This window comes from Chiroxiphia lanceolata, chromosome 6 (assembly GCF_009829145.1).
Source record: "Chiroxiphia lanceolata isolate bChiLan1 chromosome 6, bChiLan1.pri, whole genome shotgun sequence".
NCBI classification, from domain to species: Eukaryota; Metazoa; Chordata; class Aves; order Passeriformes; family Pipridae; genus Chiroxiphia; species Chiroxiphia lanceolata.
Window position 1 is genome coordinate 15,656,414 of NC_045642.1, and position 18,203 is coordinate 15,674,616.

The 18,203-nt window shown below is 42.7% G+C and overlaps 2 protein-coding genes across 4 annotated transcripts in view; both read left to right on the forward strand.

Annotated features, from left to right (window-relative positions):
- The first annotated feature begins 764 nt into the window (after positions 1 to 764).
- LOC116787936 (tumor necrosis factor receptor superfamily member 1A-like) lies at positions 765 to 11,372 on the forward strand. 2 transcript variants are annotated; one of them, XM_032690062.1, is made up of 10 exons: positions 765 to 888; positions 2,587 to 2,680; positions 3,504 to 3,635; positions 3,818 to 3,929; positions 4,525 to 4,598; positions 5,239 to 5,334; positions 6,286 to 6,320; positions 8,998 to 9,336; positions 9,799 to 9,847; positions 10,640 to 11,372. In XM_032690062.1, the coding sequence occupies exons 2-10, from the start codon at positions 2,590 to 2,592 to the stop codon at positions 10,942 to 10,944; spliced, it is 1,233 nt and encodes a 410-aa protein (XP_032545953.1). In that variant the 5' UTR covers positions 765 to 888; positions 2,587 to 2,589; the 3' UTR covers positions 10,945 to 11,372. The 2 variants fall into 2 exon arrangements, with proteins under 2 accessions (XP_032545953.1, XP_032545952.1); XM_032690061.1 differs by lacking the exon at positions 765 to 888 and adding an exon at positions 1,143 to 1,218.
- A 234-nt stretch (positions 11,373 to 11,606) lies between these two features.
- Positions 11,607 to 18,203, forward strand: part of CARS1 (cysteinyl-tRNA synthetase 1) — a 33,914-nt gene continuing 27,317 nt past the window's right edge. The window contains exons 1-2 of one of the 2 annotated variants that reach the window (XM_032690059.1): positions 11,607 to 11,717; positions 17,187 to 17,432. In XM_032690059.1, coding sequence (XP_032545950.1) covers positions 11,690 to 11,717; positions 17,187 to 17,432 — 274 coding nt within the window. In that variant the 5' untranslated portion in view covers positions 11,607 to 11,689. The remainder of the gene's footprint in view (positions 11,718 to 17,186; positions 17,433 to 18,203) is intronic. The other variant, XM_032690060.1, reaches the window with a different exon arrangement.

Here is an 18,203-nt window from a genome sequence, read left to right on the forward strand (position 1 = left end):
ACATCATCCTGGTCACCCTTTCTGAGGAAGTCTGACCTGTGCCACAGATAAAACTTGATGAGATGGGGTCCCCCCACCTCTGGCTGTCAGGCTATGCAAAGTCCTGTATGCACCTTGAAAGTGTTCACTGTGCAAACACATCTGCTAATATCCTTTGAATGCTTCAGCAAGTCAGCACATCTCTGGCCTGTCAGCACAGCTTTCCTCATCACACACATCCTGCTTTGGAATTATTTGAGTTACAGATAGGAGCCTCTCTGCTTCTGTAGGGCTTATTTACATCTCTTGGATACAGCTGTGTGTGGGTTTGAGAAATGCTTACTGAAACAACAACAGGGAAAAGAAAACAGCCCATGCCCACCTGAACCAAAGAGAAGCAGTGCTGAGAGGAAGCACCCGGTAGGTGTAAATGCAAATGCTTGAAATTGTTTGGATCATTTCCATTTTACCAAGCTACGCATCCACAGGGATTTCACTGGGACTTGTTACTGCAGTTAAGTAAAAAACACTTGCCACAAAAAGAGCAATTCAGTGAAAGAAATTATCAGCTTACATAAACTAATTATGCATGAGCAGAGTAGGAGTTTCCAACATTTACTGCTGCTGCCGCAAGGTATTAAAAATAATCCAAAAAGGAACAGTCTATAAATCCTTGTGCCATTAATTTTAATCCAATTTCAACATCTTGAGGTGAATGTTCATACCGGATACATGCACATGGAAGATAAAGAGTATTCTTGAGGAAAATCACGTTCAGAAATGTTATTTCTCTGGGAGGAATATCTGCTGGGGGAAAAGCCGAGAACCATTTCAGGGCGTTAGAAAACCCAGTCTGTGCGTCGTTGGGAAAATTCCCCGTCCATCCTTCGGCCCTCCTTTTCGTGATCAGTGAGCAGCCCGTCAGCGCGCGAGCTTTTTTGAGTGGAGGGGCACGGATCGCGCCCTATCCCAGCGTGGATTCTGCCCGCTCTCGATAGGTGTAAAGCGTGTGACCAGGGGCGGTCCCAAGGCACGGCCTGGTTTCCCTCGCTCCCTAGGGGGGGGCACGGCGCCCCTGGGACGGGTCGCTGCCCGGGCGGGGGCGGCCGCTGCCGCCCGCGGGGGCGGATAAAGGGGCAGAGCCAGCGCCTCCTCCCGGCTGTGCCGAGCGGAGGCAGGACGGGCAGTGCCGGGCCAGGAGCCGCGATGGCAGCCGGAGGAGCGGCGGGGCTGCTGCTGGTGAGTGCCGGGTGAGGGGCTCTGGCCGGCCCGCAGGGTGGGAGTCTCTGGCCGCTGTCTGCGGGCAGGGGCTCGCCCTCAACCTGCCCGCCGCGAGTAGGGGCTGGCACCTGTCCGTAGCCAAATCCTTCTTTTTGACGGGAAAAGAGGCTTCCTCCATGTCCGGAGTGGAGGAGCCTTGCATATTGTCCTACTCTCCTCTTCCTCAAGAGACTTTAGTAACTTACCTGAACTTTTTGTTTGTGTTGCTTGAAACTTCGGGGATCCTGATTATGTGGGTCTCCTAAACCTGAAAAGGATAAGGAAGGGCAGCTGCTGTGAACCCAGCCCCGGGTTGCGGGGAGCCCCCCTGAAGGGTGTAGGGACTGGTGACGCGTCCTCCCAGTCTCTCCCTAAGGCAATTGCTGCCGCCTTTCCTTCTCTCCTGGGAAAAAAAGAAAATTACAAGTCAGGAGTGAGCTTTTTAATTGTCCTTGGTGTAACTGTGAAACTGGAAGTTTCCTGAACTACGCGATTACAGGAAAGACTTTCAGTCTCCCAGGGAGAGAGTTGGAAGAGCGCAGCTGCGGGAGTCGAGCTCTTGATTTCAGCTTGGAAATTGCCCGCTGATGGCAATTAGCGGCGGGGAGCTCGGCGGCTGTCCCTTCCTCTCCCCCTGCATCTGTTCTAGGACCTTCTCTCTCTTACGGTTTACAAGTGAGGGATGTACTTCGGTGTCTCGAAACCGAGCTCCGCGCTCGCCTACCTGCGAGGCACTCAGGGTGCATGCCCCGCGGGCCTGTTCCTCTTAAAAAAAATTAATAATAATAAACACATGTAAAAATATGTGTGTGTGTGTAAACATTCCCAGTGCTCTTGTGGCTACAGTAAGTTATTTTTGTTAATGACTCAACTTGCCTTCTGCTTATGATTACTGAGCCAGTGAGAAGTGCTGGATGAGGTCTCTGGGGCGTATCCTCCATTTTGCGGGGGGGGGGTTGGGGGCGGAAAGGACTAACACTGATCCCCATGAATTAAAAAGATGGGAGGAGGGAGAAACGAAAGCCTTGCATGTGGCAGAAACTTCGGCCTCTGAAGTTCCATTGCAGTGAACTAGTGGAAAGAAAACAGAATTTTAAATGGAGTCAGGGATCTGTGGCAATAGTTGTCTAAAACCCATCAGCTGGTGCACGGTAGTGCTTTAACCCCAAATTTGTGATTGCAATTACTGCTGTGAGCAGCACTTAGCAGAAATTAGTTTGGGTTTCCTCTGTGGCTTCCCATAAACTTCTGAATGTGTTTCCAAGTCTTTACTGGTTCATCTCCCTGAGATGGTTATCATGTCCTGGGAGGATGATTCACTCAAATGCCTGTCTGTATTTGCTGTAGGTTATGCTGCTGACAATGCCTGGAACCCGAGCAAAGAACTGTGAAGAGGGAGAGTACTTCCATGAAGGACACTGCTGTGTATCTTGTCCAGCAGGTAAGACTTTGAGAAGTTACAGCTGATAATGGCTATGTTTCTTTCTCGTGGAGATGACTGATCACTATTGCTTTTTATGGTTTCATCTGGTGAAAGTGTAAGCCCATCTGGAGCTGTGATGGCTTCTTGGGGCTGTTAAGGCTGGGCTCCATTTTGAAGCAAGAGTCCCTTGTGTGACAGGTGATGACTGGGAGAGGTGCCTTGGCAGCAAGCCAGGAAAACTCTGCTCATGGTTGAAAATAAAGTGTTCAAAATTGGGTATTGTTTGGTTGGTTTTTTTGTTAACAAAACACTTCAGTTAGCACAAAGAACAAGCCATGAGGAATTGTGGTATTTCTGTGTCTAGAGGTAAAACTTGGGTTTGGTTTTGCTCTCCCCTCCTTGCTCAGTGTGTGTAGAGTTAAGGAGTTTTGTGTTGAGAAGTACCCTGCCCCTAGAGAGTATCAGAGGGCTATTTAGAGGTAATTCAGAGAAAGGAGAAGAGTAGTTCCTACAAGCACTTCTCTCTGTGCTCATCAGCTCCTTCAGAGATGGTGCTGGCCATATAGCTGACTCTAAGCTGTTGCAGAGAGTCATCCTTGTCCCCTGTGTGTCCCAGCAGAGGCCTGGCTGTATGCCTTGTTTGGCACTGCTCCTTGTCTGAGCAGCAAACTGGGAATATGCCTCCTGATTCTCCTGTGCTGGTTCATGTGGCACATGATTCATTTGTGAGGAGGGGTTGGACTCTCCTCAAAATGGGTTTGTGTTGTAACATCCTGTTATAGCCCTTTGTCTGTTTAAAAGATCCCTTGAGACTGCTGCTGCCGGTTCTCTTCTTCCACAGGTACTTTTGCTGCTGAGCACTGCAGTGCTCCACATTTGAGAGGAAAATGTCACCCTTGCAAGGAAGGAGAGAGTTATACCGCCCATGAAAACGGCTTGGACGAATGCTTGTCATGCAGACAGTGCAAAGATGGTACCAAGCATGATTTTGATGAAGCCTTAACCCTTTCCCCTTTTTAATGTGGAAAATCTGATCCTCACTGAGCATATTGAACTTAGAATGAAATTGCCTTTATGATATGAGTATAATTTTTGCACAGTTGTAGAGTCACATCTTTTATATTTACTTTGTAATTTTTATGTTTTATTTTTTAGATCAAGTAACTGTGAGACCCTGTACTCTGACACACAATACTGAATGCGAGTGCAAACAAGGGTATTTCTGCACTGACAAGAGCTGTGAAATATGTCAGAGACACAATAAAATGTAAGTTTGATAAAGAATATAAGTGACTGTTTTCTTTCTAGGGAATGTTAGACCTGTGGCCCAATCAGTGCCAATAGCTAACACATGTTATCTGGCTGTAAATAATTGCCCTGAAGCTAAGTGGTATTACTCATGCATTTAAATTTTAGGTGTCAAAGTATGTGAAGTTGAGACCTAAAAAGACATGAACTTGGGTATTGTTGTGCTTGTTGTTTATGGCTGCAAGCTTGCACTTTTCATGTCTTCAGATTAGTATTTCCCCAGGTACACACTTGAATAAGCTTTCTAGCACTCAGTCAAAATTTTTGGGAAGTAGAACTACCTGTTGAAGGCAACTAACTGTGCATGAATAATGCATCTACTGTGGTTTGGTTTTTGCATTTTTCCCCCCCTACTTACAAGCTAACATACTTGAGCTTTATCTGCTGTGCTTCTATTTAATCTTGTAGTACTATCTTGGGTTGTTTAAAGGTGCACTTCTAACAAAGTTATCTGTTTATGCCTCTAAGCTCTGCCTGAAAAAAAGTCAGGTCTATACAGAGCTGCATGTTGCTCTGGAAATGTTGATATAACACTGTGTTGCCATCCACTGCAGGTATCCGGAAGGCAAAGAAATCGACCAGAATTGCAATGCTACTACAGGCCTAGGATGTGACTTACCGGGTCAAGGTCTGGTACAGAAATCCCACTCAGCTTGGTTTGTTGGGTCTGTGGCTTCAGGCTAATAACACCATAGTAGTCTGTAAAGCAGTGGTTTGAACTACTGTAACATATTTAACAGCTTCTGTGTTTTTGTCTGGGAGTTACTTGCTAAAGACAAACTCTCAAAGGCATTGGAGTGACAAACCATCTTAAGTTTCACTGGGTGAAAAGCTACACGTGTTGCCGGGATTTTCAAAGTTCCAAGGGTGATTCTGCTGAAAGTTCCAGATATGTTTCTTGTGCCTGAAGCTGTGTATGGAGTAGCTTTCTCTTCTGCCAGACCAGAGGACACTACCTATGTTACAGCACCTCAGGCTTGCTGTCATCTTTTGCATACTTGTTTCCCCTTTTAAGTGTCTGTCTGGCAGACCTTGTAGAAGTTGTGTTGCAGGTCTATGCAGAATCCCCTGCTGCCTTTGGGTTAATGAAGTGCAGTGCAAACGAGTACTTGCACATTCAGGTCAGCTGAAAGTCCCCAGTGCCTCTTCCAGGACAAGCTAGCAGGGTTGTTGTATTAGTGCTGGGCTTAGGCTGTTTTCTAGGACAGCAAGGAATATCTTTTTGGGGGGCTGCTTCAGTACTAATTTTATTTCTTTTTCCTTCACAGGAAGCACAGCTCTTTCTTGGGTTATTCTTCCAATCATTTTGGTTGTTGTTATGGTTTTGCTGTTCTTGGTATTTAAAAAGTTGAAGTGTCATAAAGGTAACTACTTGATTCTTATCCATAAAATTTACTTTCCAGAATTAGGTAAAGCATGCACTAGGGCATGGGGTTTGTGTTACTTTTATAGGGGACCTTTTTGAGCTCTAGTTCACTTAGCATGTGATTGAAGAAGAGTAGTTTTGTTAAGTAAATAAAATGCATAAACCTTAACTGAGCATCCTTATTTTGCTGACAGATGCCTTTACTTCAAAGCAGGATTATAATTAGGTCCTTAAAAAGGACTTTTCCTATCTATTTGCCTTGTATTGGCAAAGACAAAAACCTTTGTCAGCTCAGATGCATGGTGCAAAAAGTAGCAACTAATTAGTTCATTAAGTACTTTTGTTCTCTGCGTTTGGATGTGGAGATTTTTCTACAAATTGTTGCCCTTTCATCATTTCAGCCTCTTAATGAAGGTGAACGTTAGGTTGATAAGTCCTGTGTGAATTTATTCTTTTAGTGAAATTGAGCTGTTTTCCTTGGAAATTTCTCTTTCCACTACTGTGTATTAAGGTGTTTTTGCAACTAGTGTAGTTAGAATAATGTTAAAAATTGGTCTGAATTTTGAATGCTAACTTTGTTCAAATCCTGCTTTACCAATTGTATTGCAGTAAAAACAATTGCTGTCTTTTCTGTATTGCAATAGCCCACAAAAATGCTGGATAAGCTGGAGTGGGGGAGCATGCAAGAGTGACTTAAACTGCATCTTGTTGTCTGCATTTTACTAAGTGGGACTCTTGTCTCTATGAAGGCACAGTGTTTGTGCTGTTGGTGGAAGCTAAGAGTAGTAGTGTCATGAAATGTATGACAGGTCAAGGAAACCTAATGGCTTGTAAAAGTTTTCATTTGTGTTACAAAAGTTTCTACTGTGTATAAATCTTGCATGAATTCAGCTGTGTTTAAGTTGCTGCAATTTTTAAAAGTTTCTTAGACACTTATTTTGTTTTTCAGCTGCTTCAGCTGATAAAGATGTGGAGAAAAGTCTGGTAAGTATGTGATAGATCAAATGTTTCATCTCAGTTTTGTGCAGTTTAATTGTGCACTGCTTAATTGTACTTGATGCGTAGCCCTCAATGTTTATCTCACTGTAGACCTCCGGTAGGATGTGTTCCTGTGATGCAAGAAGTTGTGATTCATACAGGGCCAGATATTAGCAAGGGCCTGATAAGCTGCATGTGTCTGCTACAGTTGGGCTTTCCAATACTTCCCTTGGAAACACTTCAGAGCCTGTGACCAGGATGTTTTGAAAGCAGAAAAAAAATTAGACTAGCTCCAAGCTTTCACTTCAGACTGTCTCCAGATGATACCTTGATCCAATTTAGTTTTTTTGCTCTTTCACATGTGTTCTGCAGTCAGTGTCAGCTATCAGTTACCTGCATGGTGGTGTTCAAGCTTTTGTTGTAATTTAACAACAAATTATTTGTTCATATGATCTACTACTCTTGGTCCAGTAAAGTGACTGAGCCTTCCTGCCTTTGGGCTCATGTCAAAAGCTACAGACCAGAACACTCTAACTTTTTAGCTCTAAATAGTCCCATAAGATGAGGGATTTGGGGCTGAGGGCATACCAGTTCCAAAGTGCATCCCTAAAAATGGTTTACCAAGCTAAGGCTGGCTGCTAGCATGTGTTCCACTGTAAAGCTGGATATACCCTGGCCTGCTGTAGTCAAACGTATTTCAGAACATTACTGTTTCAGTAGGAAAAAAACCCACTACTACTAATCTAGCATTTTGCAATATAAATACAAAATTAGCTTGTATTTACCTAGTCCAGCTTTAGCTTCTCTAGTTAGAACCTATACCCCGAACAGCACTCTGAGGCAAAAATTAGCTCAGTCTTAGCAGTACAGTTAGTGATGTGTAGTGCCAATTTTAGTCTTGATGAGGATCTAAGAAAATATCTAGATTACTCTCATAGCATGTGTACAACACTAATTCTTCCTGCTGCTTCTCTTGTCCCCCTTCCAATACACTACTCACCCAGTGTGTGAGCTCATCTAATGTTACCAGTTAGATATTTTGAGCAATTAAATGCATTTTAATTATGTAAAAAATACTTGAAGACTGAAGAAACAGAATTGAAAGATATGTTTAAAAGTATCACCTTAAACTCTGCTCTTTTTTGTTTAAGGTCCATAAGTGGCTCAAATATGTCGATCACCTACACTTTTTTGCTGGGTTGTCTCCCCCCACCCCCTGGCCAGATTTGCAGTACTTCATGTATTTGTAGAAGCTGAAGGCAGAAAACCTACAGTCAAAAAGCTGTAGCATAGGAATAGGCAAATATAACATCTCTTAAATTTGAATTAAAACGTATTAGAATAAAGCAATTCCATGGAGACACTTAGCTCTCGCGTAAGAGTTGTCACAGAATTGAGATGGAGTGTCTGTGCACTTGGAGTGTTCATGCTGCTGTAGTAGCTTATTTGCTAAGGAGAGTTACACTGATAGAATTCTGAGACCAGGTATTTTGGCACCAACACACTGTCCTTTCCAAAGTACTAGTGAATTTATGTGGCTCTGAAAAAAAACCCAACAATTGCTAATACTTTGATAGCTGCTGCTGTATTTTGAAACAAAATAGTCAGCTGTGCTATGTATTTTCAGTCACTTGGCTTCCTATTTAAGAACTATGCTTTATAAAAAAGATCAATTTCTTTAACCTGTTTACACCCTTAACAGAAAGTGTTTTCAATGAGAATGATGTACAACTACATGTGTGATGTGTGGGGCGGTTCCCTTCACATCCCTGCTTATGCATGTTGGTCATATGGTGGTGTCACACATGGGTCACTGACTTTGTGCAAGCAGAAACCACACTGGCTTATGCTCACAGAGGCTGTACCTTAAAAAACACATCTCATGGGAAGAACAGTTACTCTTCACTCTCATTTTCCACATCTTAAAAACAATATTCCTAAAGCTTCCTGGTTTTGGCACTAGCTGATATGTTAGATGCTAGTCTGCTTTGTACTTGTACTGTTCATGATGAGTTGGGGCTGTGCTCCCTGGCATATGCTTTAATAAACTGGCAATGCTGAAATAGATGCAGCCTTCCTTGGTTGCTTCCCTCTTTGTCCCTTCACAAAAGCTATGTGAAGTGCACTGGTGCTCCCTGGTTTCTTTCAACTGATTCCAGTTTGTGAACCTGCCAGGAAAGTTAATCCAGCCAAAGAAAGCCTAAACTAGTGCACTACATGGAGCTGATAGGCTATAATCAGCTTGGCAAAAGTTGTGAGAGCATCAACCTTGATAAAGCAAGAGGCTTGAGGCCCCTCTTGCTGTTACGTTAGCTCAGGTGAAGCAAGGCAATCTAATTTCCTCCTAACTTACAAGAAGTGCAAAACTTCTGTACCTAGAGAGGAGCAAGCAGAAATCCCACATCAGTGAGAACATCAGGAAAAGTTTCCTGCATTTTGTTGTGGAGGTAGCCTGCAAGCCTTACCCCACAGTCCAGTGGGAGCAGAACAGACATTAAAGTGAAGAGCTGGGCTCTAAAACCATTTGAACTCCAGTTCTGTGAAGGCTGTAACTTTGCCATATTAGCAGGTCTCCTGTTATTTCTCTATCTGGTGGTTTCAAGTGTTCTCTTTTCTTCCCCTAGACTGTCTTTGTAGGCCTACCTATGAAACATCTCTTAAAGCATGTTCTTATTCTTTACAGAAGTCTGAGGGCGGTAGTGAAAGCCTCATTTTGCCAGAAAGGAAGACACCTGCATCTGCAAATAACTCAGTGAACCCAGAGGATGAGAACTGTGGTGAGAGCCCAGAGAGCCAAGCACAAATCAGTATTAACTTGGAAGTAGAAGACACATCACCAGAGGAAGATAGTGCACTTACTGAGCAGGGCACCATCCTGCATGGGGACTGGAAGCACCGTGTGCTAAGGTGGTTGAGGAGGATTCCTGAGTCTTCATTACAATCAAAACCTGGCCAGAATTCTGCTTTTCATCAGAATAACCTATCTAATGTATCAAGTATTAGAACACCAGCAAATCATGTGGTAAGTGTGTGTATGTGAAATTATCATCATGTTTTCTCTAATACATGTGTAATTTCAGTTCCATTTTTAACTATTTCTTGAGTTTTCAGGCAGAATGATAGAGGAAACTTTGCATTAAAAATGTAATAGAAAGTATGGAAAGTGATATCTTGGGAAAGCAAACTTCAATCCCTTACGTTTAATTTACTCTGCCTCTTTCATCTCCCTGTCAAAATGTACATAGAAGCTGCTCTGTAGCAAAAGCAGCAAATGTGTTGCAGTGTTGCTTCACTTCAGAGCTGTTTCATCATGCAATTTTCTTTACTCAAATTCTTTCAGCTGTGCTGTGAAACTTGCCCCCACCCCCTACCCCCCCTGCTTAATGGTGAGTGTGCTGTAGAAGCAAGCTGTCAAGTAGGTCAAAAATAATTGTAAGTGACCCACCCTGATATGTTGGAGTCATGGTCCAACTTTGTATTACAGGTGCGAGAACAAGAGCATCGAATAATTGTTAAAGATCTCTCTCAAAAAGGTAAGTGTTCCATAAATTGACAGTACTTGGAATTTGGTTTTGTTTCCTGTTGACCAGTCTACTTAAGGAATAGTGTAGGGAGGCTAATGAATACTGCTTAGAGCTATAAGGCTTTTAGTAAATTGTAAAATATGCTGAAACAGGATTATTGCTACACTTGAGAGAAGTTGTAATCCCTGTGTTGAATTGTTCTATTTTTAAAGCATGACTTTTCTGCACAGAGGTATAGTGGACCCATGATTTTAAGAATAAGAATGGTACACGTTTTTTTAACAAATATTTTAAAACAAGGCTGCACTGCAGCAGTGTACTCTGCTTTAGTGAGTGGGGGGTAGGTCAGAGCAGGAAATCTTTCTGTCAAATGTCCACTGACATGGAAGACTCCATCAAATCCCCCTACATCTACCTGTACCCAGCAAATTGTGCTGGATGTCCAAGAGATGGGTTCTTCTCATGATGGCTTTGGTGTGGCAAACCTATGGTTAAAGCCTACTGTTGAGTAGCCCTGTTAAGCTAAAGTGCCAGGCAGTGAAGCAGTCCTCAAAACCACCTTTGCTGAATGGTGTCTTAGGAGACTTCTTTTAAGATGTATAGACCAACAGACCTTCAGCTGTCTTTACAATCTCTTAGTAGGAAACCTGGTGCTCCTTAGGTGCCAAACCTGGCCTTGCTGCTACTATTCGGTCTGTGCGGGCATTGGCTGAAAATGAAAGGGAAAGCACGTACATTAGCTATGAAAAAGAGAATCTGTGTCTAAAAACCCAAGCTGATGTGTGTTGTTTTTTCTTTCAGAACGGAGAGTTTGCTTTGAGGCCTTTATAAAGGAAGTACCACCAAAAAACTGGAGGCAGCTTATGAGAACTCATCTGCATGACAATGATATTGATAAAATTATTTATAACTTTCATAATGATATAGAAGAGCAATCCTATCAGATGCTTCTCATCTGGAGAAACACACTGGGAGAAAAACAGTGCATTATTAAGTTACTGAGTGAGTTGAAGCATATAGATAGGAAGGCTTATGATAATGTAGTGAACACTTTAAAAAGTAATAACATTATAAGTAAAGCGGAAGCTACAGATAAATGTTTATGAGGAACTTGAGTAATGCTCTTGTGTACATATACATGTGTCTACAAACTTCTGTTAAATGAGGACATCAACAAGCTCCAGTAAAAGTGATGGCATGGACTTGATATCCTCCTCACCTCATGTGGAGAGCTGGGAGGGATTTCACACTGTCGGTGTTTACACGGACTCCGGTTGTGATATTCACTAAGGTCTTTTGAGTTGTGCAATATTGAACTCAGGCGCCGGATGCCTGCTTGGGAGCGAGAGGCTCGTGCTTCCCTTTGTGTGTGGCAGTGCCGAGCTGTCCTAGCCTGTCTGGCGGGAACAAAGAGGCTGCTGCTGCTTTTTGAGAGTATGTGTGCTTTGGTTTCTTCGTACAGTTTTGTTTTGTATCGGTCTGCTTAGCACCGTTGTGTTCGAAGCACAGCAATAAAAGCCTGGTTGAGAGAGAAGCAGGGATTGAGTCTTGGACTTCTTTCGGGTGGTGGAGTCGCCGTCCCTGGAGGTATTTAAGGAAAGCCTCATTGCCATGCTCTAGTTGGCACGGTGGTGTTCGGTCGTGGGTTGGACTCGGTGACCTGAGAGGTCTTTTCCAAGCTGACGGACGCCGTGTGTGCCCAGGGCGGGCGATGCCGCGGGATGGCGGGCGGTGCTCCCGGTTGCCCCGGTGACGCGGGGCTCCCGTCGGAAGTAGCGTAGGGCGGGCGGGGCGAGGCTTCCGGACGCGCTGTTGCATCAGCTCGGAGCGAGGGCAGGACGAGGCACCAGGATGGCAGCAGCGGCCGCCACCGAGCACGGTAGGTCGGCGACCGGCGCCGCGGAGCCCCGGCGGGGCCAGGCGGGGGGTCGGCCGGGGTTGTCACGGCTCGGCGGCGGTCGGTGTCGCGGCCCCGCCGCTGTCACGGTGTCAGGTGGGAGATGGGGGCTGTGGGGCGTCGCCGTGGTCGCCTCCTTCACGCGTCCCTTGGGATCTGCATCCCTTGGTACCTGCGGTAGCGGGGTCCCCCCCCGAGCCCCTCCAGGACGCGTTCGTGGGGACCCCGCCGCCGCAGCCCCCCGAGGTGCCTCCGCGCCCATCCCGTGGGTGCCCGTGGGATGCGGCTCCTATCGTGCCTCGCCACGAACGTAAAGGTTAATGCTGACACGCAGCGATTTGTGGAAAAAAAACCTCGGAGCTTCTCGGTACTGAGGGTTGGAAACAGCTGTTCTGCAGCTCGATGGGTTCCAAGAGGTATTTGGTGGCTGCCAGACCGCTCGGGCTGTGCGCCTTTCGCCGCGTCCTCTGTTCTCTTTCACCTGCCCCTGTGTCCCCCTTGCTGTCTTTCCGAGTCATCACTGTTTTCCCTTGAACTCGTGTCTGAACTTCTTAACTTTTCCGGATATTTTCTTTGGTCATGGTTTAATGACGGGTTGTACTGCTCACTTCCATATGGAAGGAGGGCTAGGGTAGTCCTGTAATTTTTGGCACTACCGTAGCAAATAGAAACTTGGAATACCAGTCATGCAAGTATGAAATACCATTATGGTATGTAAAGGGTTGGAAAATTCTGTCATTCCAGTTAAGGAACTGTAAATTCAAAGATTTTGCTCCCTTTTCTTTGCTACTGAAAGTTACTTTGCCCTCTGTTCATCAAAAGTAACATTCCCATTAAAGAGAAATATGTTTTCAAGGGATTGCCTTTTTTAGAAGTGGTTTCAGTATCTTAGGAGAAAAAAACAAAACCACCAAAGGCTCAGTTCAGGTGCCCTTTAAGAAACTTCTTAATTGAGTTTATAATTAGGCAAATAGCTTTTTCTTCTTTCTTTTTTTTTTACCTGCAATTGTTACATTTAGTTTCAGTTCAGGAAAAGTGGAAGTGAAACTGACTGGGACTGACAAGCTCTTCCTCGATGTGGGATACCCCACTCTTAAAAATCTCTGCTCAACCAAAAGCCTCTTGAATCTCATGTGTGAGTCTTGATAAGTCCTTTGTCTCTCTGTCTATCTGTGCTGTGTCTGGCATAGATGAAGTCACTGCACTGGTTTGGTGGTTCTAAAATGTTTATGGAAAAGGATAATTCATCTTGGCTGAGCAAATAGTTGGAATTCCTTCTGAAGGTACCAGAGTGGCCAGCTAGAATGATAAATGGCCAATTTGGAGACATCTTAATAATGAGACTTGTTACATTTGTCTTTTCTGTGTTGTTTTAAATTTGTTGGAAGAGAAATTACCTAAACTAGCTAGTTTACTGCCTGCTTTATGGCTTTTTGGTATTTACTTTGCTGTCAACACCTTCAAGGAACAGAAATTTTCATTTTCTAGTTAATAAAAGTGAAAATTTTCCATGAAATTTGATATTGTATGGTCTATGTGTCTTGATTAAACTTCAGAAGGTATTTTATGTGCAAATAAAATGTAGAAGCAGTCCTATGCCTTTGAGTCTGTGTGTTGCTGTGGTCTTGCAGACCAATTACCAGTGTCCTTTAGTAGTCTCCAAAGCACTCCATGCATGGAAAGAAGAATGTGTGACAATTACATCACCCAAAGAGATTGTACACCAGCAGCTACTTTATGAGAACTGTATTAGTTAATATCTACAGTGGAATTTTTTGGAAACAAATTCATAATGTTTCATTGTTAACATTAATTCTTATGATTTTTTCAAGGTTATTTTGCTACCTCTCCAATACTTGTTCTCTGTGCTTATTTCCTGAATGGAGTAGCTGTTGTTATGACTTGATATCTATGGATCATTCCATTCACATGAGTTAAAACTCAGTGTTATGCAATGGCTCTGTAATACTCCCATGTTTCTGCCATCAAGAAAACACTTCTTAATGCAATAACAACTGTAGTTTTTCTTTATTGGGAGTGGAAAAAAAATTACAGTCAGAGAGAAAGGTAATTTCTTAGCCTGTTTTCCTAAAGCGACAGGGAAAACAAATCAGATGTACGTATATCCATTGGCCTTTCTCCCTCAATACTTTTTGCGTCCATCGATTTTTACTAATTGCATTTAACAGTGGACTGCCTCTTGCACACAGCTGGCTAACAGACTGAGCAAAGAGGGGTTGGAGCTGTACAGGAGGATGGGGATACTGAAGTATATGGGAAGAGGGGATGCAGCACTTAGGAGGTACCAGGAAATACATCAATGGGAGTGTGTGATGAATTAAAGGCAGTGCACTACACTGAAGGAGGAGCTGAGGGTACAGAAGGGTCACAGAAAAACAAGATTTTGTAGATTTACTCTTCTTGTTTTAGTAGTGATATTAATTAAATCAGAATAGGCTTTTATGTAAAAGTAGTTTTTTCTAATTTCTTTTGCTTGAAAAGAAACGGTCCACTGCTATATTGCCATCCAAAAAACACTGTTACCACAGTCATTCTTTCTTTCCAGGAGAGTACCCTGTTCTTCATGAGAAAAGCTTTTGTTTTGTGAGTTCAGTCCTGTGTGGAGCTACTCACAAAAATGCCAAAAGCGAGAATTATTTTGTCCTGCATGTGCTGAAATAGGATGCTCAGAGGTATTTCAGAATTGCACTGATGGTAGAATCATAGAATGGCCTGGGTTGGAAAGGACCTTAAAGATCATCTAGTTCTATTCCCCTCCTGTGGGCAAGGACACCTTTCATGAAACCAGGTTGTTCAGAGCTCTCCATCCAGTCTGACCTCGAACACTTCCAGTGATGGGGCATCACTCAGCACTCTCTCAAACACTGATATTTTGCCTGTATCTGCAACTGGCTGCAGCAGAGAGTAGAACACATTTGTCATAGCTTCAAGTTGTCATGTTCTGAAAAGTAGCTGTGGGTCTAGAAAATAAAGTTTGGAGCTCAGCACAGCCTGTGAAACCAAAGTGGGACACTCAGATTGGTACAGTGAGCCTGCTGGGAGCTCGAGACTGCTGTGGCTCAGCTACTGCTGCACTCTGAGGAAACCCTGCCAACAGCTGCTCAGGTGTGTTCTTGCTGTACTGCACGTGCTGTGGTGCCCAGTCATGGCTGTGAGTTTGGGCTGAATTTGAGTCAGGGATCTGTTTCGGCATAAAGACATCCTCCTGTTAGGTCCCCTGGGCTACATGAGTATTTGATGTATTAGGCTTTCAAGTCTGCTGTTGCTCTTGCAGCCAGACACAGGTTAAACTTCATAATTTCAAGTATTAATGTGTATGCCAAGATTGCTTAAAATAATTTTGGTTTGTCAGAGCTGAGCTGGTACTGATACTCACAGGCAGTATTTGCCATCTCTCCTTGCCAAAATTGGTTTGTATGAGTTCTGTCATATTTGTTGGATTTGTGTGTAAGTTTGTGCAACTTCCCTTTTAGATTGGTTTGCAGATGTGGTTGTAAAGTGCTTACATTGTTTCATATTCACTGACTTACATCCCATTAGCAGTCTGGTGTGTGAATAATGGTCATAATAACCCTAATCATATTTTGCAAATTGAGTGTTGATTTCCTTGCAATAGATCTTCCAAGATCTTTTCTTTGAGATATAGTTTCATTTCTACACAGATCATTCTTGTAATACTTTTTTTTTGGCATTCTCCCTCATATGATTCATGTATACAAAATTCACATTCAAGGAAGACTTATGTCTTAGGTTTCCAGAGTTAATGAACACAACTATTTCAAACTATTTCATGTGTATAAACATGTGAAGTTCTGTGATGATAAACATCAGTAAATACTTAGGAGCCTGAAAAGTTTATAGTAAAATGAACTATGTGAGCTGAAACTGAATCCCATTCAGCTGGGTAAAACAAGCCCATAAGGTCTAGTTATGAACCATTATTTCCTTTTTATTCCTTATTTATACTGAACAGTTATATGGGTAGGTCTTCAGAGAGATTTTACATGAGTTTGTCTTTGCTTTTGTATATGAATCTTTTGTGAACTTCTGTTTTTTAAATTGTTTTTTAAAATCATTGATCTTTTTTATTAGTTCTTATGTGCTATCTTATATCATTTATACCCAAAAGAGTCAAACAAAAACATGCTTGGTATCTAGCTGCCATTTCCATGTAATTCTGACTTGCTGTTGGATATTTTAATAATTGATTTCCATGTAGAAAACAAGCTGCTCATAAAGCCTTAACTGATGATATTTGGAAAAACTTTTCAGTTGTACAGTTCCTCACATCCTTTCATATCCATCACTTCCCTGTCTCCTTCCATTCTTGCCTTTCCAAGGGCATTGGTCTGTGAGTACCTCCAGTGCTTTAGGAACTGCTTGTGCAGATGTTCATTTCAGTGTGAGAAGCAACACTTCTGGCCATGATCTCTGTCGTGGTTTGGGAGCAGGGACAGGTGCTCTCACACTGCCTCTCTCACTTTACTGCCCTATGACCTTGACTTAAATTACCTTCTTGGCTCACTACCTAAGCAGGATATTGGCTTAGTGTTTTTACAGTACTTTGAACATGAACAGAACATTGAATCATTGCAGGAAAATAGGAATGCTGCCTTTACCTAAAGGGAGTGGCTTGCCCCAGAGCCATAACCTCCATAGTGCTTTGTACCCACTGCCTTGCACAGGGCTTACTCTCACTGTCAGCATCCCCACCAACTCAGAGAACCTTTTTGCTGCTTCCTCTGTGTCCCTGCATTTGTAAAGATGAGACACAACTGAACTTGCTTTGCCTGTGTTCCAAAGAGATCATGTAATTAAAAAATTGTGAGAGAGAAGCATAATCTAATATCCTTTCTGTTTGTGTAGATCTTACTCATTTGAAATATAATTCATATGCTGAGGAGAGAAAGCGGTATAGGAGAAGTATGGGAATATTCAGCAACAGCTGAACTTTTGGGTTTCTAGAGCAAATAGGAGTAACCAAGCATTGTGCTGGGAGCCTGCATGTGGGCAACAGTCCTGCAAAGATTCAAGGATATGCTCAAGTTCAGTAGACATATTCACAGCCTAACTTCAGTGTATAAAATTAATTGTATTTAAATATTTGCTGGATGACTGTTTTAGCAGCGTGGAAAAGAGGGGCTGGTTAGGTTCCCTCTGTGTAAAGAGTTGTCTCCAATTTCAGTAGATTATATTTCTTCATGGAAAGGACTTGTGCTTTTGCCCTTACTACTCCTTGTAATGATGTCTTCAGAAAACTTAGAACAGCATGAGCATAATCCTGTTAATAGGAAATACATATTTTTCTCAAATTTCTTGTCAGTTGCCAGAGCTAATTTGCAGAGGGAGATGTATACTATAAGGATATATTTCGGTCATGGGATCTCCTTCTTTTAATGCTGACCAAATGTCCTGTGCCTCTCTTTACAGCTTCCAGCTACAGTTTTATTCTGAGCATTAGTGAAGAGGAAGCCAGGGTGAAGGCTTTGAACGAGTACCTGAGCACTCGTAGTTATATCCAGGGGTTCACATTTTCACATGCAGATGTGGAGGTGTTCAGAAAGTTTTCGGGGCCACCTGTGGACCAGTATATCCATGTTGTCCGGTGGTACAGACACATAGAAGCAATCTATGATGGCAGCAGTGAAAAAAATGAGCCTTGTAAACTTCAAACAAGTGAGTAATATAAAACCGGTGGGCAGGTTATAGACTAGCTGACATTGTATTGGTTTTTACTGCTGAGAATTCCTGGAAGATCCCTTTTGTACTTTCTTGCACACCTTAAAATTTATAGTATCAACTTGTATTCAAAGTCATAACAATCTTCTTGCATACAAATACTGTGTAATTGATAGAGACTGACCTGTTTGAATGTTAAAGCTGTTTCCAAATTATTATTTTTTTATTTTAAAATTCCTTGGTGTACAGAATCTGATTATGGATATTTTCTTTAAAAAGCTAGCTAGCTTCTGGGTTGTAAAAGAATATGTGAATTTGGGCTTGTTCCTTAAAATATCAGGATTTGCTCAGTCCACCTTTTTCCTTGCAAGGGTAACTAAATATTAGATGTATGATATACAAATTCACAATAAAATAAACTAAATGCTTCCTCTTACAAATGTTATTAACACTGCATTTCAAAAAGGATGTCTGGGGTTCTTTTTTAACTCTGGTAATTTAGGCATTGCTGATGATTTGAGGAAATACTAACTGGTTAATCTAGGTCATCATGTAAGCATGGGTGCAGGCATTTTTGGGAGCTGCATCACTGTCCTGAGCTGTTTCCCAATGAGCTAGTCTAATTTAATTGCTTTATAGTGAGATCCTTGCTCAAGGAGTCATGAAATAATAATAATAACACAGAGCTGTTGTATAGTGCTTGCAGTACCTACAAATGAATGCACAGTGTCTGTCATTTTTGCTGCTGGTTGTTGACTAATATTACTT

Excerpts from the sequence above, each read along its gene's own strand:
- LOC116787936 (XM_032690061.1), top strand. The coding sequence starts at position 1,186 with ATGGCAGCCGGAGGAGCGGCGGGGCTGCTGCTG. Across the intron at positions 3,930-4,524 it reads TGTCAGAGACACAATAAAAT|GTATCCGGAAGGCAAAGAAA; the intron begins GTAAGTTTGATA and ends CATCCACTGCAG. Across the intron at positions 9,337-9,798 it reads GAACACCAGCAAATCATGTG|GTGCGAGAACAAGAGCATCG; the intron begins GTAAGTGTGTGT and ends TTTGTATTACAG.